The sequence below is a fragment of the Camelina sativa genome, chromosome 3 (genome assembly GCF_030686135.1).
Source record: "Camelina sativa cultivar CO46 ecotype springtype chromosome 3, ASM3068613v1".
Classification (NCBI taxonomy): Eukaryota; Viridiplantae; Streptophyta; class Magnoliopsida; order Brassicales; family Brassicaceae; genus Camelina; species Camelina sativa.
Window position 1 is genome coordinate 15,892,792 of NC_141882.1, and position 23,917 is coordinate 15,916,708.

At 37.3% G+C, this 23,917-nt stretch overlaps 3 protein-coding genes and 1 pseudogene across 15 annotated transcripts; 3 read left to right on the plus strand and 1 right to left on the minus strand.

The window, feature by feature from the left end:
- Window positions 1–1,585: 1,585 nt before the first annotated feature.
- LOC104779077 (type I inositol polyphosphate 5-phosphatase 1) lies at window positions 1,586–4,771 on the plus strand. 4 transcript variants are annotated; one of them, XM_087505785.1, is made up of 10 exons: window positions 1,586–1,812; window positions 1,913–2,060; window positions 2,148–2,198; window positions 2,378–2,447; window positions 2,683–2,787; window positions 2,883–3,603; window positions 3,684–3,874; window positions 3,955–4,063; window positions 4,202–4,344; window positions 4,436–4,771. In XM_087505785.1, exons 1-10 carry the CDS (start codon window positions 1,777–1,779, stop codon window positions 4,623–4,625), a joined length of 1,764 nt encoding a protein of 587 aa, XP_087361911.1. In that variant the 5' UTR covers window positions 1,586–1,776; the 3' UTR covers window positions 4,626–4,771. The 4 variants fall into 4 exon arrangements, with proteins under 4 accessions (XP_087361911.1, XP_087361912.1, XP_087361915.1 ...); XM_087505786.1 differs by having other exon boundaries at window positions 1,612–1,812; window positions 3,958–4,063; XM_087505789.1 differs by having other exon boundaries at window positions 1,643–1,812; window positions 2,679–2,787.
- A 1,204-nt stretch (window positions 4,772–5,975) lies between these two features.
- LOC104777404 (dolichyl-diphosphooligosaccharide--protein glycosyltransferase subunit STT3B) lies at window positions 5,976–9,731 on the plus strand. The gene is made up of 6 exons (XM_010501651.3): window positions 5,976–7,374; window positions 7,459–7,995; window positions 8,139–8,593; window positions 9,072–9,194; window positions 9,286–9,345; window positions 9,449–9,731. Exons 1-6 carry the CDS (start codon window positions 6,463–6,465, stop codon window positions 9,576–9,578), a joined length of 2,217 nt encoding a protein of 738 aa, XP_010499953.2. The 5' UTR covers window positions 5,976–6,462; the 3' UTR covers window positions 9,579–9,731.
- A 179-nt stretch (window positions 9,732–9,910) lies between these two features.
- Window positions 9,911–11,342, minus strand: LOC147946994 (polyadenylate-binding protein 1 pseudogene; annotated as a pseudogene).
- A 967-nt stretch (window positions 11,343–12,309) lies between these two features.
- On the plus strand, window positions 12,310–15,844 carry LOC104777405 (uncharacterized). 10 transcript variants are annotated; one of them, XM_010501654.3, is made up of 14 exons: window positions 12,310–12,627; window positions 12,882–12,941; window positions 13,026–13,150; window positions 13,237–13,282; window positions 13,359–13,469; window positions 13,699–13,780; window positions 13,872–13,968; window positions 14,083–14,143; window positions 14,234–14,364; window positions 14,764–14,881; window positions 15,010–15,133; window positions 15,217–15,324; window positions 15,413–15,490; window positions 15,585–15,844. In XM_010501654.3, the coding sequence occupies exons 1-14, from the start codon at window positions 12,529–12,531 to the stop codon at window positions 15,644–15,646; spliced, it is 1,302 nt and encodes a 433-aa protein (XP_010499956.2). In that variant the 5' UTR covers window positions 12,310–12,528; the 3' UTR covers window positions 15,647–15,844. The 10 variants fall into 10 exon arrangements, 4 of the variants coding, with proteins under 4 accessions (XP_010499956.2, XP_010499955.2, XP_087361937.1 ...); XM_010501653.3 differs by having other exon boundaries at window positions 12,334–12,627; window positions 15,404–15,490; XR_015593410.1 differs by having other exon boundaries at window positions 12,344–12,627; window positions 14,234–14,374; window positions 14,764–14,907; window positions 15,404–15,490.
- Window positions 15,845–23,917: the final 8,073 nt, after the last annotated feature.

The following is a 23,917-nucleotide window of genomic DNA, read 5'->3' on the forward strand; positions in this document are numbered from 1 at the left end:
CATCTAAGTCCATCCCTTTGATATTGGAGGAATATCATACGGGTATATTAGGAGGCCACTCGGGGGTGCTTAAAACAGCTAAACGAATTCAACAATCTTTTCACTAGGAAGGGTTGATGAAAGATGTGCAGAAATTTGTGTCGGAGTGTGATGTTTGCCAGAGACAAAAAATTTCTACACTGTCCCCAGCAGGATTGTTACAACCCCTACCGCTTCCTAAACAAGTTTGGGAGGATATCTCCATGGATTTTGTGGAAGAATTTCCCCGTTCTCAAGGCAAGGATGTTATATTGGTAGTAGTTGACAGATTGAGCAAGTATAGTCACTTTTTGAGCCTTAAACATCCATTCTCGGATTTTGAGGTGGCAAAGTTATTCATCAAAGAGGTGGTGAGACTACACAGTTTTCCATCATCTATAGTATCAGACAGAGAAAACACTTTTATCAGTGCCTTTTGGAAAGATTGTTTCAAGTTATCTGGTACTAAGCTCAAATATAGCACCGCATTCCACCCTCAAACCGATGGACAAACAGAGCTATTGAACCGATGTTTGGAGACTTACTTAAGATGTTTTGCGTCTACACATCCTAAGACATGGCACCAGTACTTGACATGGGCAGAACTATGGTATAACTCTTCTTATCATACTACATTGAAATGCACACCATTCAAAGTTCTTTATGGTCGTGACCCTCCTCCTATCTTACGATTTGAAAAAAATTTGACAAAACTATCAGAGTTAGAAGAGATGATGAAGGAGAGGGATTTAATACTCTCCCCAAATAAAGGATCACTTGTATTATGCACAACAGATTATGAAGAACAATGCGGATAAACATAGGAGGGATATTGAACATGAAGTGGGGGATTGGGTGTTCTTGAAGTTACGACCATATAGACAACAATCAGTGGTTAAGAGAGCTTGTCAGAAGTTAGCAGCGATGTTTTATGGTCCTTATGAAGTGATGGAGAGAATTGGTAAAGCTGCATATCGTTTGCAATTACCTGCAGGGTCGAAGATACATCCGGTGTTTCATGTATCTCAACTAAAGAAAGTTCTGGGCGATCATCATCAAGTGATTCCCTTACCAGAGCTGTTCAACGAGAATAATGAGCTGATAGTGGAACCTGCTAATGTACTGGAGACTCGTTATAACGATAATGGCGTGTTGGAAGCATTGGTTCATTGGAAAGGCCTTCGGGATCATGAAGACACTTAGGAGATTGTTCGTTATTTACAGACACAGTTTCCAGACTTTTCGCTTGAGGACAAGCTGAATTTCGAAGGGGGGATATTGATAAGCTGCATCAGGTGTATGTGAGAAGGGAAAAGACATCACGTGCAGAGTAAAGAATTAAACACATGTAAATAACAATTGTATATATACAGAAAATAGGGATTAGAGGGAATTATGTTTGTTGTGAGAAAATAAATTGACACATGTGTCATTTGAGAGGGGGAGAGATATGTCTAGCTGCCCCTAGAGTCTCTTGTTAACACTTGTATTGCTTAATCAGATAATAAAAGAAGGTTCTTTTCTTATCAGGCACATCGTAAAGAAAGGAAAAAACCAACCTACTTATATGTTAGTTGACCTTTCTAAACCGATATAACCCGAAATTTAATCAATTTACTAAACTGCCGGTTCTAACGTAAGAAAGAAATAAAAATGATATCTGCATTTTCAATCTGTCTCCCACCAAAGGGTCGTTAAGTCTCAACCGCGTCTTCTTCTTCCTCCTCCTCCTCTCTCAGTTTGGTTTGACCGGATTTAATGGCGGAAGTACGATCACGATCACGACGAACGGTGGTATGCGGATTTATATCTTCTGCTATATCATTGTCGTATAGTTGATTGAAATTGGTTTTTTTTTTTAATTGGGGATAACTCACAATGTGAAATTTTGCAGAGCAATTGGGCTACGATTTGCTGCTCAGCTTTCTCCTGTCTCCAGCTCTACTGGGCACGTCTTTTAATCCGTAAATGGTTCAACGTTTCTGCTATTGAATCAGATTATAGCGCTGATAGTGACGATGACTGCGTAGAGAGAGTCCAAGGTCAGCGTATCCTAATTCTCCGGGAACAATTAGATTTTTTTTTTCCATACTCTTTTTTGTGGCTGAATCTGAATTTGGTGTTAGCAGAACTTGACCCGAGTAGCTCTGGAGTTACCAATCAACTTGTTGATACTGACGGTAATGTGATTTGTAACTCTCAATTTATGTACCTTGAATCGTTATAACTTTGTTGTTTAGGCTAATTTTATAGTGATAGCGTTTGCGTTTGATGAAGAATACTCTCTATGAAGGTTTAAACATTATTGCTTATTCAGATTCAGTTTTCCTAATTGTTTCTATCCAAAACTAATTTTCAGATGTGCCTAAGCTCAGAAGACGAAATTCAGAAACTTTCAGGGTGCAGTATATGGATACCAAAGCAATCAGGTCTTCTGGATTTCTCTGCTTATCTTTGCATCCTCAATGTTGTCTTCCTGATTGTTAATGTTTCTGTTATTTTGTGAGTTTGTAGACAGAGATTTTTGTTTCTAGTCTCTCTTTTCTCCTGTAATGCTATGTTGTCGAACATTTGCTTTAAGAAGTCCCACTGTTTCATGTGTAAACAGTGTTGCTTAGCGGTCAACCGTAGTGAGTCCCTGGTATGTGGTTTTGATGTAGCTAGAATCTGTGCTGGGACATGGAATGCTGCAGGAAGAGTTCCACCAGCTGACTTGGATATCGATGGTTGGCTAGACACTGCTGAACCTGCTGACATTTATGTTCTTGGGTATGTTTTTTTTTTTTTTTTTTTTCAGACTCTTTTGTTTAACTACCTTGGTTAATGAGTTCTGGATTCAGTGTTTATGATTCATTTCGTTTCAGTCTTCAGGAAATCGTTCCCTTAAATGCTGGAAACATTTTTGGTATGGAGAATGATCAGCCTGCTTATGAATGGGAGAACTTGATACGGGATGCCTTAAACCGAATTCGACCTAGAAAGTTGAAGATTGTAAGTCACAGTGATCCCCCTTCTCCATCGAAGTTTAAGCAATCTGAAGAGGTCTCTTACAGCGTACAAGATATGTTTGTTGAAACCAGTCATGATGCTTGCGATGCGATTCATTTAATGGATAAGAAACCCAGTTCTAGTGAAAACACGGACAAACCAATCGTAGGTGAAGATCAACTTACTAATGTAGACGTTTTGGGTTCTACCACTGACAACCCATCTTGCTTGCCCATACAAGAATATCTACCAAGGAAATATTCATCTTCAAGTACGCCGGACCGCTCTCTCTCAGTGCAGATTAATAGTGATTCCCAAAGGGAGGAAAGATTTAGTTACACTGAAAGAGTTGGTTTGAGGTGGCCAGAGCCTCCATTGAAACTGCTAAACCAATATGCGTCGGAAAGACGTGGTTCCTTGAAGTCAGTAAATCTAACTATCAAGAATCTGAGAAAACCTTCATATGTACGGATTGTGAGCAAACAGATGGTTGGAGTGTTTCTCACCATTTGGGTTCGGAGGAAGTTGCGCAAGCACATAAGCAACCTTTGTGTATCTACTGTTGGTGTTGGTATTATGGGCTACATTGGTAACAAGGTCTTGATTTCTCATACTAGCTACTCTGAATAATTATTCTTAGGCTGGCAAATAACTTACGGTTTCTTATTTTATTATAGGGATCCGTATCGGTAAGCTTGTCAATCTATCAGACACCGTTTTGTTTCTTGTGCTCGCATCTGTCATCTGGGGAAAAGGATACAGATGAAGAGAAAAGAAACGAAGATGTACGTGAAATTCATAGAAGAACACAGTTTCTTCCGCATTCTTTAAATGAGAATGAGCTTCCAAGAAGCATCCATGATCATGAGTACGTTTAATTTCTCAACTGATACATTCAACTACATTTAAATATCTAAGTTTTGAACATAACAAGATAACCTTGTGTAGAAGAATAATCTGGCTGGGAGATCTGAATTATCGGATTAACTTGTCGTATGAGGAGATACATGAACTTATTGCAAGAAAGGAATGGCAGAGGTTGGTAGAGTATGACCAGGTACCTTCACTGCATTGTTTAGGTTTAATACTAAGTGACAAAGTTCTAACTCTTATGTTTTTAAAGTTAAAAGATGAAGCAATCTATTGATAGAGGGTCTAAACCACGTTTGCAATTATGTGTTTTATTCTCTGGTAGCTTTCAAGAGAGATGACAAAAGGGAACGTATTCGAGGGATGGTCAGAGGGAACTTTAGATTTTGCACCAACATATAAATACGAAATCGATTCAGAAAACTACATCGGAGATGACCCGGAATCCGGGAAACGCAGACCAGCCTGGTATTTTCTTCATAAACTGTGATACAACATTTTTCCGTAATATGCACAAAAAGGCAAAATTGATAAGTTTGAAGTGACTGTGATTGATCAGGTGTGACCGCATCATTTGGAATGGGAAGGGAATGAAGCTCTTTAATTACAGAAGAAACGAGATTAAACTATCGGATCACCGGCCTGTCACAGCAACGTTCTTGGCCGAGGTTGAGGTTTTGTCTCCACGGAAACTTCATCGTGCGCTTGCACTCACGTACTCCGAGATCGAAGGCCATGCAGACTTCTAAATGCATACCCTCACCGGTCAGATTCTGTTCTGTGTAGAGTAATTTTACGACTTATATTCATTTCGTACATTCAATAATTCCCATTGAAGGAAATGTATAAATAGTGTTCACGTAAAAACATAATCATACTTGCTTTCTAGATAGAATAGAGACGAAGTCTTCTATAGGACTGTTCGACAATACATTAACCAACACCAAATTCCATGACTAGACCATGAGCTAATCACGTGATCAGTTAACTTAGTTACTAGTCAGCCGGGAAAAGAGCCATTTCCGACCTGTACAATGTCAAAAGTGCCAATTTATACCTATACAAACAATGGGTGTCAATTTCTACCTATACTCTACAAAATTCAAATTTAATACCCAATTTTATAAAATAGTGCCAATTTCAAAGTCAACATCAACAAATATTAGTCAAGAGCTGACTCAGATGACACGTGTTTGAGGAGGTGGCATCGAGCATCAAAAATGATGTCGTTTTGATGTTTTAGTTTTGTTTTAAAAAAATTTAACTACTTAGAATCAAACCCTGGTCTCTCAAAGTTTTAAACAAACCTTTAACCAATTGATCCCACAAACTTATTCGAAATAATATGGAAAGATTATGTTTATAACTATATCGACCGATCTCCCTCCTTCCTCCTCTTCCTTTCTTTGTTGGCATTGTCGATGGCTGCTCCACCATGGTTCTTTGATTTCCTTCTCCATAGTATTTGAATCGATCTCTGCTTGCTAAGAGAGACGAACATATCAAATTTTTCTAACTTCTCTAGTTTTTATAATTTTGGCATCCTCATTCAAAATTGACTGGAAAACAAAAACCCTAGTGATGATGATGATGATGATGATGATCATAGAGGAACAGAGAATCTCCAAAATTTAAAAGAATCAAAAAGTAAAACATCAAATCTTGGAAAACCACAATAAACGGAAACAATCAGCGACTGGGCCAACGGAGGCAGATCTAGATGGAGAACGCAGCAGCCATTGATGATGCCAAGAAAAAAAGGAAGATGAAGAAGTAGAGATTATCGCACGCAGATATAGTTATAAACATAAAAGTTCCCAAATGTTTTGAATAACTTTGTGCATGGGATCAGTTGGTTAAAGCATTGATGAAAAGATTAATGGACCAGGGTTCGATTCTAGGCAGTTGCAATTTTTTTAAAACGAAACTAAAGCATCAAAACGACGCTGTTTTTGATGCTCGATGCCACCTCCTCAAACATGTGTCATCTGAGTCAGCTCTTGACTAATATTTGTTTATATTGACTTTGAAATTGGCACTATTTTATAAAATTGGGTATGAAATTTGAATTTTATAGAGTATAGGTAGAAATTGACACCGATCGTTTGTATAGGTATAAATTGGCACTTTTGACATTATACAGGTCGGAAATGACCCTTTTCCCCTAGTCAGCCGATCTAGTACGCGAGGAGTTACCACTTAGGCACTTACCATTGTACATTACAACCTTGTCTGTATAGAACAGAACCGAGCTTGCGTTTTATACCAAAAACAGGTGTTGTATTCCTGATTCTGAAAACAAGGGAATCCTCGTTCGTGCTTAGTCTTTGTACTATTGACAAAAAGAAATGAATTGACAATGGGCTCAGTAAAGCCCAAAAGATCTGCCACTCACAACACTTCTCCACTGACTTTGATCACTGATTTGATTTTTCTATTCTTTAAAAAAAAAAAAAAAAAAAAATCACAAATCACAAATCCCCATGAACAAAACTCACAGAGCTTAACCGAGCTTAAACACTCTCTAACACAGACGACTTGACTCAGATCATCACCGTCGGAGATCGCGTTACTTTATCCATTTCAATGGGAGGTAAATCAGAGCCGGCGAAATCGGAATCCATGGCGACGACGACGACGAGTCCAGATCTGATCAACAGTAGTTTCTTCTCTTTCAAATCCCTAAAATTGAAGACGAAGCAGCAAGAGCTCTTACTCCGTATCGCGATCCTTGGTCTCGTCTACATCTTAGCCTTCATAGCTCGTCTCTTCAGTGTTCTCCGTTACGAATCCATGATCCACGAATTCGATCCGTATTTCAACTACCGTACCACTCTTTTCCTCACGGAGAAAGGCTTCTACGAGTTTTGGAACTGGTTCGATTCCGAGAGCTGGTATCCTCTTGGTCGAATCATCGGTGGTACGCTTTATCCTGGTCTCATGGTCACCGCCGCTTTAATCTACTGGGCATTACGGTTTCTCCGATTCTTCGTTCATATCCGTGAGGTTTGTGTGTTGACGGCTCCGTTCTTCGCGTCGAATACGACTCTCGTTGCTTATTTCTTCGGTAAAGAGATTTGGGATACAGGGGCTGGTCTCGTTGCTGCTGTTCTTATCGCTATTTGTCCTGGATACATTTCTCGGTCTGTTGCTGGTTCGTATGATAACGAAGCTGTGGCGATTTTCGCGCTTTTGTTGACGTTTTATCTGTTTGTTAAAGCGGTGAACACTGGTTCGTTGGCTTGGGCTCTTGGCTCTGCGTTTGGTTACTTTTATATGGTTTCGGCTTGGGGTGGGTATGTGTTTATTATTAACTTGGTTCCGCTTTACGTCTTGGTGTTGTTGATCACGGGGAGGTATTCAATGAGGCTTTACATTGCTTATAACTGTATGTATATCTTGGGGATGTTGCTCGCTATGCAAATTCGGTTTGTTGGTTTTCAACATGTTCAATCTGGTGAGCATATGGGTGCAATGGGAGTATTCTTATTGATGCAGGTTTGTTCTCTTTCCACCACCTGAATTTGAGATCTTGTTAAGAGTATAGTGTAAAGATGAAATCTTGTTGATCTACTTGTACAGGTGTTTTACTTCTTGGACTGGGTGAAGTACCAGCTCAATGACACTAAGTTGTTCCAAACCTTTTTGAGGATAACTGTGACATCGGCTATTCTTGTTGGTGGTATTGCTTTGGGTGTAGGAACGGCGTCTGGCTATATATCTCCATGGACTGGTCGATTTTACTCATTGCTTGATCCGACTTACGCAAAGGATCACATTCCCATTATTGCTTCTGTTTCTGAGCATCAGCCTACGGCCTGGTCATCTTTCATGTTTGACTACCATATTCTGCTCTTCCTTTTCCCAGCGGGACTTTACTTCTGTTTCAAGCGTTTGTCAGATGCTACTATATTTATCGTCATGTATGGTCTCACTAGCTTGTACTTTGCTGGTGTCATGGTTCGGCTTATTCTCGTCGCTACTCCAGCAGTTTGTCTTATTAGTGCCATAGCTGTCTCTGCCACTGTCAAGAATTTAACTTCTCTGTTAAGGACGAAGCAAAAGGTTTCCCAGACTGGTTCCACGAAAGGAGCTGGTAGTTCAAAAGCCTCTTCAAAGGTAAATCTTTAGTATCCTTGTCCCCACCAAATTTTGATCGGTTTTGGTTTAAACTATTGTACTACTTGCCAACTACTTTGAATTGTAGCACGCTTCCCTGGTGAACGGAGAAAATTTAATCCTCGTCTCTTATGTCCTAGCAGGTTACACTTGATCAGTCTCAGCCTTTTCAGAAGAATGGTGCCATTGCCCTTCTTGTTGGAGTATTTTATCTGCTCAGTAGATATGCTATTCACTGCACATGGGTGACATCAGAGGCATATTCATCTCCCTCAATTGTCCTAGCTGCAAGAGGAGCCCATGGGAACAGAATCCTTTTTGATGATTACCGTGAGGCCTACTACTGGCTTAGGCAAAACACTCCCACTGATGCTAAGATCATGTCATGGTGGGACTATGGGTACCAAATCACTGCAATGGGAAACAGAACTGTCATCGTTGATAACAATACCTGGAACAACACACATATTGCTACTGTTGGACGTGCTATGTCTTCTAATGAAGACGAGGCGTATGACATCATGAGGTCACTTGATGTGAACTATGTATTGGTCGTGTTTGGTGGTGTTACTGGTTATTCCTCAGATGATATCAACAAGTAAGTCTCTTTACGTCTCTCATGAATTCATGTATACTCCTCGTCGCATTTTTTACTGAAAATCTGGTTATTGTTGCGTGTCAGTCAAATATGTCATTAATTTGGTGGTGGCTTGCTAAAGAAATACTCAAACTTTTACTTAGGCAACATTCTCAATTATATAACTGTGGGTTTGTGGTCACTAATTTTGACTAGTAGTGAGAAAATAAATGGCTTGGGCTAGTATTAAGTGGATACTTATCAACCAAATATGGAAGTGGCTGGTGATTTAGAAACTAGCTGTCATGGGTAGATTCTACATGTGACTTGTGGCAATTGGTTTGAGTCGCCCAATTAAGATTTAGTTGTTATTACATACATCTCTACCATCCCTGGCACGTTAATACCTTCAATGGTCTTCCAGTTCTTAGGAGTCGTAAGAAAACGTTTGTGTGCTAGTGTATTTACTGATCCTCATAAGAAACATTATGTGAGTTAGGTTCTTGTGGATGGTGAGAATTGGAGGTGGAGTATTCCCAGTGATCAAGGAACCTGATTACCTTGTGAATGGTGAATTCCGTGTAGACAAAGGTGCATCACCAAAGATGCTGAACTGTCTCATGTAAGTTGACACTCAACTCAAGACTCTACTTTTAGCTTGTTATAATTTTGAGGACGATGCAATTTATCTTAAATGTGTTTTCCGTGTATAGGTACAAGTTATGTTATTACAGGTTCGGTGAGCTGACCACAGAGTATGGCAAGCCACCCGGGTATGTTAAACACTAGCGTTTTGCATTTTGAAGATAGTTTTAATTTATCATACACACATTTAGTTTACGTATGCAAAAAGTTGAGTGGTGGAGTTATTGGCAGGTATGATAGAGCAAGAGGGGTGGAGATAGGGAACAAAGACATCAAACTTGAACACTTAGAAGAAGCTTACACAACATCCAACTGGATAGTTCGTATTTATAGAGTCAAACCTCCGACGAATAGGTTGTGACGCTTCAATGTTACAAAAAATGGCTTTAGATAGTTGATAGTTTTGAGGATGAACCATACAATTTCGGATTTTCTTGGACTTAAGTTTTATTTTATTTTTATGCATTAACAGTTTTTGTAGTTTTTCCATCACTTAAGTTAAAACCTATTTGCATTGGTTTGTTCCTCTTCTTTTAAAACAGGTTTGATCGAGCTCAAAGTAAACATGAATGTTGCCACTTAGAGATAAAACGTAACCATATTGAAAACCAAAGAGTAAATCCTGACATGACTTTAACTTAAAAAATTTCCACCACGACAAAATTAAAGAAGACCCTCAATCCCTATAAGCTACTAAATGTTACCCCGTGGGTTTAATAGGTTGTAGTAGTAGCATTGTGGCGAACTAGGGTGGAAGCTGACAGGAGTAGATGGGTATAATGTTGGACGAAATGGTTGTGGCACCATGAAATTAGGGATAGGCATTGGAGGGAAACTGTTTGGCAATCTTGATCCACACATGAAATACGGCTGTAAATTGTTGTATCCTCTGACTGGAGGTTGCGGAGATAATATTGTTGCCGGAGTGGCCGCTTGACTAAAGAAAAGATGTTGGTGAGGACTTGATGTTATAGTTGATGACGAAACAACGTTTTGCGGGAGGTTGTTAAATCGAGTTTGTAAATCATGAAATCTACGTTCCTCTTTACATTGTGCCAAAGAAACATAGATAGGTTTGTTTCCCACCATCTTCCCATCCATCTTGAGTATCTATGTTCAAAAAATAAGATAATAATAATTAGACGTGAGTTTCTTGATTTAAAAGGCATAACTAAAAAACCATGTTTACAAACTTACAGCTTGAGAAGCTTCCTCGCTCGTTGAGAACTCAACAAACCCAACACCTTTGCTCATATGATTTGAATGGACCATGACCTACAAAATACATTTTGATAACTTTCTCGTACTCACGAATCAAATTAATTATTTTACTAAGAGATTGCATACGTACCTTGCAAGAAGTGATGGTTCCAAACTCAGAGAATAATTCTTGAAGCTTTTTGTTATCAACAGAATCCTCAAGATTCTTCACATAAAGATTCAACCCTTTACTTGTTCTCACATCCCGTTCTATTTTCTCTACTTTGAATTTGGCTTTCAAATCTTCAACTCTATTATTTTTCCTCTGGGCCCTTCCCACATACAATTTTTTCTCATCCACTACTGTCCCGTTCATCTTCTCTATCGCAGTAACTGCATCCTCAGCCTTCTCGAAGTTCACAAACCCAAACCTTCTAGACCTACCTTCTCCGTCTTTCATCACCACTGCGCTAGTTATCTCCCCAAACTCCCCAAAAAGCCTCTTCAAATCAGCATCCGTCGCAGTCTCAGCCAAGTTTTTAACATACACATTAGTGAAAACCGGTGATTCATCCCATTGACGACGACTAACGAATGGACACACGTGAATATGTTGATTACGGACGAGTTTGTCATTATTGCGAACATTGCATGCGATATTGACTGAAAGCTCTGAGTAGAACTGGACGAACCCGTATCCTTTCGAAACTCTGGAAGCATCACAAACTACTTTGCTAGATAGAACTTTTCCAAATGTAGAGAACATGTCGCAAAGTTGCTTGCTGTCGACAGATTCGTGTAGATTCTTGACGAACACGTTGCCTCGACCGCTCCTCCTCTTGCTAGGATCACGTTCTGAAAACATTTATCCTCATCGGTTTCCCCTTTAACTTATGAAAGTTCAGCACATCCATCGCGATCTTTGCTGTTTTATCCACACACAAGAAACAACAATAACAAAAAAAAAAACACCAAACCAGAAACAATTAAATTCGTTAATGAACTTCACATACATGAACACGTTTACCAAAATCATGCAATGGTCACCTACATAATAACGAATAAAAAACTACAAGTGTACACTAGATTAGTGAACACGTGAAACTAAACTCTTTCTCAAACGATTAAACACTAAAAAAAGCCAACATGATTGATTGAGCAATATAGGTTATATTACCTTGGGAACTATGGTTGAAATTAACATATGCATAAGGAAGAGATGAGCCAGTGTTTCGGTTGCCACAAATTTTAACTGAGGATACATCATGAGTAATCTCATTGAATGTTGTGTATAATTCGATCTCTTTAACACTTGAATCAAGATCTCCCAAGACTAGTAGTTCCCATAATTGAAACGAAACTATGAGCTCTGCTGATTGTTAAGGGAAAACAAAATAATTATATAGCCTTGAATTTATATAGAAGTTTCTTTATTAAAACAGAATTAGGGTTTTGGTTTTAGAACACAAACCTAAAAAAGATTCGAAAAATTAATTTAATAATTGTGTAAAATAATAGATATTTTTGAAAAGAATATTTGAGAAACATTTCTAACAAATTCTCTAGAAAACTATTAAATTAAGCTTTCCTTTTCTTTTTATATATATATATATATATATATATATATATATTTTGTAATATCTGATATTATTGAATTTTTATGTAATATCTGATATTATTGAATTTTTATGTAATATCTGATATTATTGAATATTAATAATAGGTTGTGTTACAATGATTATAATAGAGGAAGAATGATAATCCAATATTGTAATATTTAATATTTAATTTTTTTTTTGTTTGTCGTCATAAATATTTGATATTTAATATATTTTTTTGTTTGTCGTCGTCATAAACAATATTTAGTTTTAGCTACAGAATCGAAATTAAATAGATCGTCAAAATCTTATCATCTTAAAGACAACTAAACAAAAATAAAAGGGTTATCATATAAATATCAATAACTACAGGAACTAAAATGTAAATAGAGAAACATAAGTATCTCTGTGTTTGTTTCTCGTCGACGCCGCGTTGAATTTTTTTTCCAACCGGCGTCGAATCGTTTCCTCGCCGTCATACGAGCAACCGTCTTAAACGCCGCCGCTGAACTAATGACTATGTCCGATGGAAAATCCGATCCCGGCGGCGATGACCGAGACTCTGAAATCGCTAAAGAAACCGAACTAGTGTTTCTCCGTAATCGCGTCAAGGTAGAAATCTCCGTACAACTTGTTATCTTTCGTTTCTTCAACTTTTTTCTGGTTCTCCGTAGTCTCTTCGCCCTATGCTTGTACCCTTCGTGGTAGGTTAATAATTTTTTTTTGTTAGTGGAACGATCTAAATACACAGTGCTTGAGGTTGAATTTGAAATTTGTGTTCAATCTTCGGTTAATTCTCATGTACAAGTGTTAGATGGTGTTTCAGTGTTGTTAATTCTCATTGTTTGTTCTATATATATCATCAGGAGTTAGAAGCGGAAAATGCTGAATTGTTGTCTCAGGTTTCAAGCTGCCAATGTCAACAGGTAAACATATTCTTAACCTTTGGTTGAATTCAAACTAGTTCGTTCGAGGTTGCCAAGAACGTCTCCTTGGTGTTTATGTTGTAGATGGAAGTGAAGGATGATCGGTTAGTTAGGAGAAGGAGAGTTAGAAAGGGAGATAAGAATAGTATACCGAGTCATCTTATCTCAAAGAGATATGTTGCACTAAAAATCATGTATTTTGGTAAGAGGTATGCCATATGTTTTTCTTATACGTTATTTTATCTTCTCCAACGTCATGTCATTGGTCCTAATCGTAGACTTGTCTTTATTTCAGATTTTATGGCTTTTCGGCTGAAGCACAAATGGAACCAAGTGTTGAGGTTCTCTTTGTTTTGTTTTGTTAACAGATAACTGATGTGTATTTTACATGATGAGTAACTTGTGTGTTCCCCACAGTCAGAAATTTTTAAAGCACTTGAAAGGACACGGCTTTTAATTGGTGACAAGAAAGACTCTTGTTACTCGAGATGCGGGAGAACAGATAAAGGTGTTTCGTCCACGGGGCAGGTGGATTGCTTGGCCCTCTCTTGATAATTTCTTTCGATCTTACTTAGCAATCTCACTGTTTGTCTGTGGCGAATGATCTAGTGTGCCAATCATTTATCATATAATCTCAGCAGTTTAATAATCAATTTCTCATTGTGCTCATGTTCTTCTAAAAACACTGTAATATGAGCATTCCCAAATATCTCTTAGGTCGCCTCATGGAATCTCATATATTTGATTGTTGATGCAGGTGATTGCTCTGTTTTTAAGATCCAGACTGAAGGCACCTACTGGAGACTCTGAAGGACAAGTTAATGGGAGAACGGGTGAAAGTAAATAGTTTCACTCTGAGAATGTAATTCATTTTGGTGATTTCCCTTTTCTTAATGGTGTTGCTGTAACTCTCTGCTTTCTCTGGTTTAGGACCAGAATATGATTATGTGAGAGTTCTGAATCGTGCTCTCCCTGATGACATCCGAGTTACTGGATGGTCTCCGGCTCCAATTGACTTTCATGCAAGGTTTGTGTGTTACCTTTTTTGTATCTCCTTCGTTCTTGTGTTGACTATTCCCGCTCTTAAGACTGCAGAATACCTTTGTGTGTTGCTTATCGTTTTTAGTTTTCTTGTGTACAGGTTCAGTTGCTCTGCTAGAGAATACAAATATTTCTTTTGGAGACAAAATCTGAATCTCTCGGTGCAGTAGTCTCTACTCTTTGTCAATATGTTAAAAGAATTTAAAAGTGAAACAATATAGATGCTCATTTTGATTCACATCTTCCTCTAGGCCATGGACATTGCTGGGAAGAAGTTCATCGGAGAGCATGATTTTAGGAACTTCTGCAAGATGGACGTGGCAAATGTGCATTGCTATACTCGACGTGTTACTTTCTTTGATGTCTCTCCTTGTCAAAATAGGTCGGCTTTGGTAAAAAGCACATTCAAGCAAATCTTTTGTTCCTTATTGATGACTTCTGACTGCATCAGTATTCTTTAAACTGATTTTGCATGCTATAAAGGATAAGGTTCAACTAAGAATTTTGCTTAACACCGTAAGATTTTTGAGGAACGAATGGTAGACCATTAGGTCATAGGGTTATGACTAATAGATTTGGGTAAATTTTAGGGCAGACCAAATCATGTTCTAGAAGTCACAGGAACAATAATTTTTTTTGCATCCTCTAGGGCACAATGGCACCCATTGTTAACCTCACACCAGTCACTAGCTTATATACACCCATGATTCTCTGATCGTTTACTTTTTATTTTTTTCTTGGTCCTAAAACCACCAGTTTCCTTGTTTATATTCTTGTGAAGTCATGAGGGTGATCAGCTTTGCACATTTACAATGAGAGGCAGTGCTTTCCTGTGGCACCAGATCCGCTGCATGGTTGCGGTGCTATTCATGATTGGGCAGGGCGTTGAATCGGTTGATGTATGTACTTGTTGGGGGGCCTTCATGTTTGTTCCAATTTCTTTTTCCAGTTCATTCCAACCCTTACTTAGGTGTTTATATTTTCTTCAAATATTGATTCTGCAATGAACTGAATGGTACTTACGCAGGTGATAGATACATTGTTGGACACCAAGAAAACGCCAAGAAAACCTCAATATCTGTTGGCCTCCGAGATTCCCTTAGTCCTCCGTACATGTGAATTTGAAAATGTTGACTTCATATGTTCTCCAGGTAAGTAAGTCTGATGGAGATATCTTGGAAATGGTTTTAGATTCAGTAGATATGATAATAACAACCCTCTCTCATGCCTAAAGGCGCTGCAGAGTCACTTCGGTCTCACTTCAAGAATGAGTCGTTGACATACCAATTAGAGTCTGTGATTTATCAGGAGGCTCTCCGGAACTGTTTACCAGCATGCAATGGTATGATATATAAGTATCTCATTTACCGTAAGTATTAAGATGACTTCTATGAACGAGAGAATCAACTCAAAACGTTCAGTTTCAACAGAACAAAGCTCATGCAATGATGTAGAAAAAAAGAAGAAACGAGCAGAACACGTTCCCCTATTATCTCGACCAACTGAGCGTAAGTCTTCTTCGACATATCTCACTGCAACATGCACATACGCAAAGATGGAAAGCTCATACGCCCTCTTGCTTTTTTTGTTTTGTTCCTGCAGCATCTTACGAAGAACGAGCTGCGAAATTGAAACCAAGGAAACAAGAAACTTGTCATGTGTAGTGTAAGTGTAAGGGGATGTCATGTGGGCGACCATCATCAAAGAATAGAGAGGTTTTCAGTCTTTTGTTTGTTGTATCAGTTGATTGTTTTAAAGTTTCGATTGATTTCATATTATATAAGGACTAGAATTTGTACCCGTCCAATGCGTGGAATTTTAATTGAAAACATTGTCTATCAATATAAATTATTGAACTTAAATATAATCATTCAATTTTTTTAACTTAAATCTATTATAAATAATGAACTTATTCCACTAATTAGTATTCAACATATATATTTGATAATGTTTTCTTGACAAATAAAATAATTTGATATATATCACGTGGTAACTAAGTTCACTTTAAAATATCATAGAAAGAATAATTGATGACTACCTCATAATTTTTTTTATCTTTAAAAGAATTTCTTTTTTATGCAAATTCCATGAAAACATTTTTTAAAGGTTTGGATGTTGATTATCGATCGTTGACCTAATTGTATATATTATATGTTGATACTAACATAACACTATTTTGTATAAAATCTGAATATATCAAATCTCATCAACATTACTTAGTGTAAAGGTACATATATATAATAGCATATCGTTACAACATCTTTACCCATCGAAGCAAGTTCAACGTACCATAAAAGAATTCTCGACCAATTAACTTGAGTGTTTTGGATATATCGGTTTATAACCGGTTCACTTACAACAGCATATTCGTGGCATCTTTTTCTGGTAACAAGCTCTGCAACAGAGGTATTTTAGTTGGTGCCCACTGAGTAAGATTCGGGGGCTTCCGGCGCAAAAGCTCATTCTAAACCGCGGGAACCTAGTTGTAGATACTCCTTGATTTGCTATTTCAGTTTGATCTTCTTTATATGTATGTATGTCAATCACAAAGATCAATATACATAAATTTATTGGCATCTGTTTATTTTCATGGTATCAGAGCATGAACATTTTTGTTTGACAAATCTCTAAAATTTTTTTTGAACCCTTTTTGTTTAAAATATTATAAATACAATTACATAAATTTTGTTCTATTCTACCATGAATTTAAAATTTACTTCTATTCTAAAACTCATTAACACATTTTGAAATTTTAAATTGTGGTTAATTTAAAAGTAAAGTTAAATTATATTATTATCACTAATAAAGAATTTATAGTATTGTTTTCTTATTTTAACATTTCATTTATTTTATATAATTAAATCTTTATTTATTTAAACTCTCTATTAATTATAGGTAACATAAATATGGACTAATGAATATTTTAAGTTTATTTTAAAGTTAAAAATATAATGTTATTTAGGTGGCAGAACGAGAAGAGAGGAAAACTAATTTTATAGACATAGACTGAATATAAAATCTAAAATTTCTAACTCATGATTATTATTTTTATTTTTTTCAAATGTTTATAGTTGTGGAAAGTATCAAGTTTCTATTATGATTAACTATGGTTTTAATATGGTCAAACCGATCGGTTTCAGTTTTTAAAATCGGTTTGAACCCGAACGGTAACCGAACAAAATAACAGAGGACATGCTGATCAGTTAATTCCTGGAAATCGAAATCTAACCAAATTAACCAAACCTGATTTTGTTTGGCATATATGCCTTCGAACCCTAACTCCATATATACAATTATTAAAAATATAACACAATTATGAATAGAGAAGAAAGCGATCAGATTCCATCCCTATCGATGATCTCATTCCTGATATACTCTCGAGATTGCCAGCAAAGTCAATCGCTAGATTTGGCTGCGTGTCGAAGCTAAATGGTGGTCCATCCTTCGCAAGCCATACTTCACCGAGTTGTTAAGTAGGTCCTCGGGTCGTCCACGTAACTTAATTGGGGTCAAAAAGGAAAGTGAAGGTCATTGGTTTTTCTTTTCATCGCCTCAGCCTCCAAATCCATACGACAAGTCGTCTCTTGTTGTAACCTCTGATTTTCATACAAATATCTCGTTTGACTTAATCTTCTACCAAGGTTGTAGATATATGCCTCCGGTTTGCTCTATTTTTCCAGTATAATGATCATAAAGGAGGATTATGAGAATGCAATGCAATGCACGGGACAATATGAGAACTTACCTGAACCGAGGACAAATTACAAAAGGGATAATGTCTTAGGGTTCGATCCGATTGGCAAGCAAATCAAGGTTTTGGTCATTTTCAATAGTGTCAATGGTCATCATATGATTCATATCCTGAATTTAACTGAAAAAATGAGTTGGAGGATGATCCAATCTCTCTCATATATTCGTTATCATGAACCTTTAGGTAATGGGATATGCATCAATCAATGTGGTTTTATATTACTTAGCTGATGAAGCTGAATATGAGGATTATTATATAGTTTGCTTTATTTAATGGGAATTTAGTGTAATCTACCACATTGGTTATAAATCTTTTTTAGTCTACCACATTACCGAAATCTTTTCTAATCTACCAAAAGCAGCCATGGTAAATGATTTAAATAGCTCTGAAATCTGCCATTGAAATATTTGTAATCTGTCATTGTATATAAATCTTCTCAGATTTACCACATTAGAAAAACATTTTCCAATTTACCCAAAGTGACTGTACCAAATGATGTTAAATAGCCCTCTTCTCTTCCCTTGAAATATGGCGTTCGGCGAGGCAGTACAACATCTAACGGGGCATTAATTACTTTGGCATTTAGCTGTAAATTTGTGTTGTTTATTTTATTTAAGTGGTTCTATGCACAAAATAAAAATAATTAAAAAAGGGAACATGCAGCGATGGTATAATATATCTGACTTCGCATTTAATACAAGTATGATACGACGAAAGTGTGTAACTATATATTTATATATTTAGAATTTTTTAATTGGTTTACCAAATAATTAACTATATCTATATATACAAAATATCAGCTGTGGACAATATTTATCCGGCAAACAATAATTATATTTGACTTAAGTTTGTTCACTACCCTTAAGTAAGTGGGCGGTAGTCTTGTAGACTAATAAACGATAGAAATTATTTATAAGTTGTCCATTAAAACATATGTATATACATTTGTAATATTTTAAAATGATAAAATATGCATAGTAAAAAATAATATTTAAAGTAGACGAAATATATATTTCTCGTAGAAAAGATTTTAGATAGTAGACACAAATATTACAGTGGAGAAAACATGTCATGAACCAAAAATAAAATAATGTGAATCAATTAATACGATGGACAAAAAGTAAAATTTTAAATTTGTCCACAGACGAAGCTAAAAGAATAAGAAGTATGAGACAAATGTGACTGATTCTTTTTCTCATTCATAGTGGAATCTTCTTTACATAAAATAAAAAAGAAGAAGCAAAACCCATAAATTTAGAGAAAGATTGTAATTCAAATGAGATCTTCACCTACCTCATTCACGTGAAGACAAGACCAAATATATTATTTCTCTGACCAAAACATCAAAAGACAGGACATACACACTGAGCTATACAAAATTCAATTTTTTTTTTTTTTTCCAAAAGCTTTGATTAATGTTGAGGGTTATATGCGTCTTTGCACTTCTAAGTTGTGGTATAATCCAAAAGGACTAAGTCGGTAGAACCCACAATTTTGGTTTCAGAATGTGGCACATTTTTTTAAAAACTCTTGAAATATCGTGTGCCGCCGTAGGACAACATGTGACTTCACATTAAATGCATTGGTAACCCAAGCTTGTATTAAATGTTGACAAAAGAGAGGAATTCTGGGTAAAAGGGAGTATGAGATTAAATAATAAAATAAAAGAGAATGAAAGGGGATATTGGGACATGGTTGACACATTTAATAGAAGAAGACGAAATTGTAGGTTTTATGGTGGACGACATCGCAGGTACGAAATTATTAATTGAAGTTTTGTGTGAAAAAAATTTTGTTTTTTTTGCGAATGAGTTGGTATGTTGATTGGCCTGCATTTATTGATTGGCCTGCTAAGTTGGCGAAAGTGGTGGACAATAATGAAAATGTAGACAAGTATGCAGAGCTGTTATCCACAAGATCTTCACAGGTAGACAATAGGACTAGAGTGGAGTCCAATCTAGAAGAGGGGCTATATGAGGTAAATGTGGTTACTGAATTAGAAACGGAGGACAATAATTTGGTGGTGGACAATGTTAGATGTAATGGTCACCTGGGGACATCATGTGTGTGATGTAACGGTTTCCAATATAAGAGAGCTGGGGGACAAAATGATGGCAATAGACAAAGTTGGCACCTCTGGCGATGTTGTAGGTCCATTGTCCACTATAAAATGATGGCAACCATTAATGCACCCCAAACTTAAAAGTTATTCAGTTTAAAATAATTTAAAATTTTTCAGAAAATATGAAAAGACAAGATACGGGAAAAAAATAAAAAAATAGATTTCTGAGATTTTTCTATTCGATGGCTGGAGGGTACAAATGTATTTTCATCTATTAGATGTGGTATTTCCCGAAAGGACTGAACCAATGTGGTAGAACGCACAACTTTTGTTTCTGAATGTGGTACATTAGTTAAAAAACTCAAATTTTTGTAAACTAGAGAAATCGAAGGAGGTTTTCTCTTGTCTTATTCTTATTGATTCAATCGTTCATTACATATATATAGGGATAGACAAACCATTAGTACAAACCGACTAGGTAATAGGTAAAGGGCCTTCGGCCATGGGCCGTAAACACTAGGACGTACATGGACCATGTATGGGCCGTGTATGGACCGGTTATGGAAATCCACCATCCATGTTTTACAACACTCTCCCTTGGATGACATAACCGTGCAAGTGCTAGAAAGGATCTCGGTAATGTGCTTGGGGGTGCTGCCTCGGTAAAACCTTACCAGGAAAACCCATTGGGACAAAACCATAGTGAAAGAAAAAGAGTACAACACGCATTACTCCCCCTGTTCCAAGCATCCCTAGAAGTCCTTAAGTCTCCGCATTCCAATCTGATGTGTGAGCTTCTTGAATGTTGATGTCGGTAGTGACTTGGTAAAGAGATTGGCTGAATTGTCGCAAGAAGGAACTTGTACCACTTGAACTTCTCTGGCCTTTTGTAGTTCATGTGTGAAGAAGAACTTGGGTAATATGTGCTTCGTCCGATCTCCCTTAATGTATCCTTCCTTAAGCTGTGTGATGCATGCCGTATTGTCTTCATAGATAACCGTAGGCTCCTTATCGTCGGCCATGCCACAATCTGATCGGATGTGTTGAGTCATTGACCTCAACCACACACACTCACAGCTGGCTTCATGCATTGCTAAGATTTCGGCATGATTAGATGATGTGGCTGCAATGGTTTGCTTCATAGAAAGCCACGAAATAGCTGTACCACCGTGTGTAAACACATAGCCGATTTGAGACCTAGCATTATGCGGATCCGATAGATAACCTGCATCAGCAAAACCAACTAAACCTTCTTTGTTATGGTTAGTATAATATAAACCCAAATCTAATGTTCCTTGTAGGTAACGTAATACATGCTTAATACCGTCCCAGTGCCTTTGGGTTGGACAAGAGCTAAATCTAGGTAGGAGGTTCACGACAAAACATATGCCTGATCTAGTGTGGCTAGCACTGAGGTATGGCACTTCCGGACCAAGAACTTCTTCATTGTTCTTCTTTAGGCCGAATGGATCTTTATCCAAATCAAGGCTCCTCACAACCATCATGCTAGTCAATGGGTGAGCTTGGTCCATATTAAACCTCTTGAGTACCTTTTCAGTATATGTCATTTGATGCACAAGGATTTCATCATTTATGTACACAAGCTGCAATCCCAAACAGAATTTAGTCTTGCCTAGGTCTTTCATCTCGAATTCTTTCTTTAGATATTCGACTGTTTGGGCGATTTCCCCAAAGGTTCCTAGGATATTCAAATCATCCACATATACTGCTATTATCACAAACCATTTGTTTGCAAACTTCTTTATAAAAATACATGGACTTATGGGATCATTCTTATAGCCCTCTTTGGCTAGATACTCACTTAACCTATTGTACCACATGCGCCCACTCTGTTTCAGTCCATAAAGGAATTTTTTTAGCCTTATGCAGTATTGTTCTCGAGAACCACTCTTACCTTTGAGCTCAATACCCTCTGGTAATCTCATATAAATTTCATTATCCAGTGGACCATATAAATATGCGGTTACAACATCCATTAACCGCAAATCCAGTTTTTCTCTTATAGCCAGACTTATTAGATATCTAAAAGTCATTGCATCCATCACAGGGGAGTATGCCTCCTCATAATCTATTAATGGTATTTGAGAGAATCCTTGTGCTACAAGCCGTGTCTTATATCTCACGATTTCATTATTCTCATTTCTCTTTCTTACAAAGACCCACTTATGTCCTACTGGCTTTATATTGAATGGTGTCCTTAAGATCGGACCAAACACATTCCTTTTCTTTAATGAACTTAATTCCACGTCGATACCTTCTTTCCATTTTAACCATTCTTTACTTTGAGTGCACTTTAAAATGGACGTGGGTTCATGATCCTCATTTATCTCAAGTGCTACATTGTATGGAAATATTTTATCAATGTCGACATCTTTACGGTTCCATTGTATTCTATACATGATATAATTGATTGAGATCTCATTATTATCAATACCTTCAGGACCTTGAGGTTCATCGTCCCAAACCTCATTCGGTGCCTTAGGATTTGCCGCGGTCATGTCTGTTAATTCCTTAATCTCGGTTTGATTTGCACCTTTCTTAGATTTTCGAGGGTTCTTATCTTTGGAACCTAATGGTCTACCTCGTTTCAAACGGGTCTTAGGCTCTGTAGCAACTTGCTTATTGTGTTCCTTCTGAACATCAATACGTACTGGTGTATTACAAGCTGGTATGTACGATTTCGTTACTCTCTTTTGGTCAGCAAAGGAATCTGGTAATTGTATACCTAGCTTTTGCAAATGTATAATCTTTTGGACCTCTGCATCACAGGCTAGAGTCCGAGAATCTTGCCAATTTAAGGATGTTTGATTCCATGTTATTTCTTTAACCAGCTTGTTATTCTCTCCACCCAACATAGGAAATTTGGATTCAGCAAACTGACAATCCGCGTATCTGGCCTTAAATAAATCACCCGTAGTTGGCTCAAGATACGTAATAATGGTGGGAGAATCATATCCAACATATATTCCCATCCTCCTCTGAGGTCCCATCTTAGTTCTCTGTGGTGGAGCAATCGGTACATAAACGGCATACCCGAATGTTTTTAGATGGGATATGTCTGGCTCATGACCCGTTAATAATTGGGATGGTGAATACTTATGTTCACTAGATGGCCTGATGCGTATTAATTCAACTGCATGTAATACTGAGTGTCCCCAAGCCGACACAGGAATGTTCGACCTCGTAAGTAATGGCCGAGCAATCAATTGAATACGTTTAATGAAGGATTCAGCTAATCCATTTTGTGTATGGACATGTGCCACAGGATGTTCCACACTCACCCCATGGATATACAATATTCATTAAACGCTTGAGATGTAAATTCACCAGCATTGTCTAGACGTATAGTCTTTAGTGGAAAATCTGGAAAGTGGGCTCGCAGACGTATAATCTGGGCCAGCAATCTAGCAAACGCAAGGTTTCTAGTTGACAATAAAAAAACATGCGACCATCTGGTCGATGCATCTATCATGACCATAAAATATCTAAATGTCCCACAAGGTGGGTGTATTGGTCCACATATATCTCCTTGTATCCTTTCCAGAAAATTTAAAGTCTCTTTAACGACTTTCACTGGTGATGGCCTTATAATAAGTTTCCCTTGTGCACATGATACACACGTGAGATGTTTAGGGATAACTTTTCTCTCTTTAAGAGTGTGCCCATTTGAATTCATTATAAGCTTACGCATCATGTTAGAACCCGGATGGCCAAGCCGGTCCTGCCATAAAGTTAATTGTTCATTGAACATCTTGTTCATTGCCAAATTAGCTTCTATCATATTTATCTTAGCATGGTATAAACCAGTGGCTAGTGCGGGTATAGCCTCTAGAACTTTCTTATGTCCTTGGGTGATTTCAGTAATATAAAGGAACTCTTGGTTTCCTTCACCCTTAGTTTCAACATGTAGACCATTCAGACGAATGTCTTTAAAACACAATAAGCTTCTCTTTGAGCTGGGTGAATATAATGCATCACTTATTTCAAGATGTGTGCCATTAGGTAATAAAATATGAGCTTGAACGTAGCCTTCTATTAAGCTCACTATACCCACAATTGTACTAATATTGGCATTTTTCATTATGAGATTAACAAAATATC

What these genes read in the sequence shown, in the direction of transcription:
- LOC104777404 (XM_010501651.3), top strand. Translation starts at nt 6,463, where the DNA reads ATGGGAGGTAAATCAGAGCCGGCGAAATCGGAATCCATGGCGACGACG. An exon ending in AAGATGCTGAACTGTCTCAT is followed by an intron (nt 9,195 to 9,285) that starts GTAAGTTGACAC and finishes TTCCGTGTATAG; the next exon opens with GTACAAGTTATGTTATTACA. An exon ending in GAGTATGGCAAGCCACCCGG is followed by an intron (nt 9,346 to 9,448) that starts GTATGTTAAACA and finishes AGTTATTGGCAG; the next exon opens with GTATGATAGAGCAAGAGGGG.
- LOC104777405 (XM_010501653.3), top strand. Translation starts at nt 12,529, where the DNA reads ATGACTATGTCCGATGGAAAATCCGATCCCGGCGGCGATGACCGAGAC. An exon ending in AAATGGAACCAAGTGTTGAG is followed by an intron (nt 13,283 to 13,358) that starts GTTCTCTTTGTT and finishes TGTTCCCCACAG; the next exon opens with TCAGAAATTTTTAAAGCACT. An exon ending in CCAATTGACTTTCATGCAAG is followed by an intron (nt 13,969 to 14,082) that starts GTTTGTGTGTTA and finishes TCTTGTGTACAG; the next exon opens with GTTCAGTTGCTCTGCTAGAG.
- LOC104779077 (XM_087505785.1), top strand. Translation starts at nt 1,777, where the DNA reads ATGGCGGAAGTACGATCACGATCACGACGAACGGTG. An exon ending in GGTTGGTAGAGTATGACCAG is followed by an intron (nt 4,064 to 4,201) that starts GTACCTTCACTG and finishes ATTCTCTGGTAG; the next exon opens with CTTTCAAGAGAGATGACAAA. An exon ending in GGGAAACGCAGACCAGCCTG is followed by an intron (nt 4,345 to 4,435) that starts GTATTTTCTTCA and finishes GTGATTGATCAG; the next exon opens with GTGTGACCGCATCATTTGGA.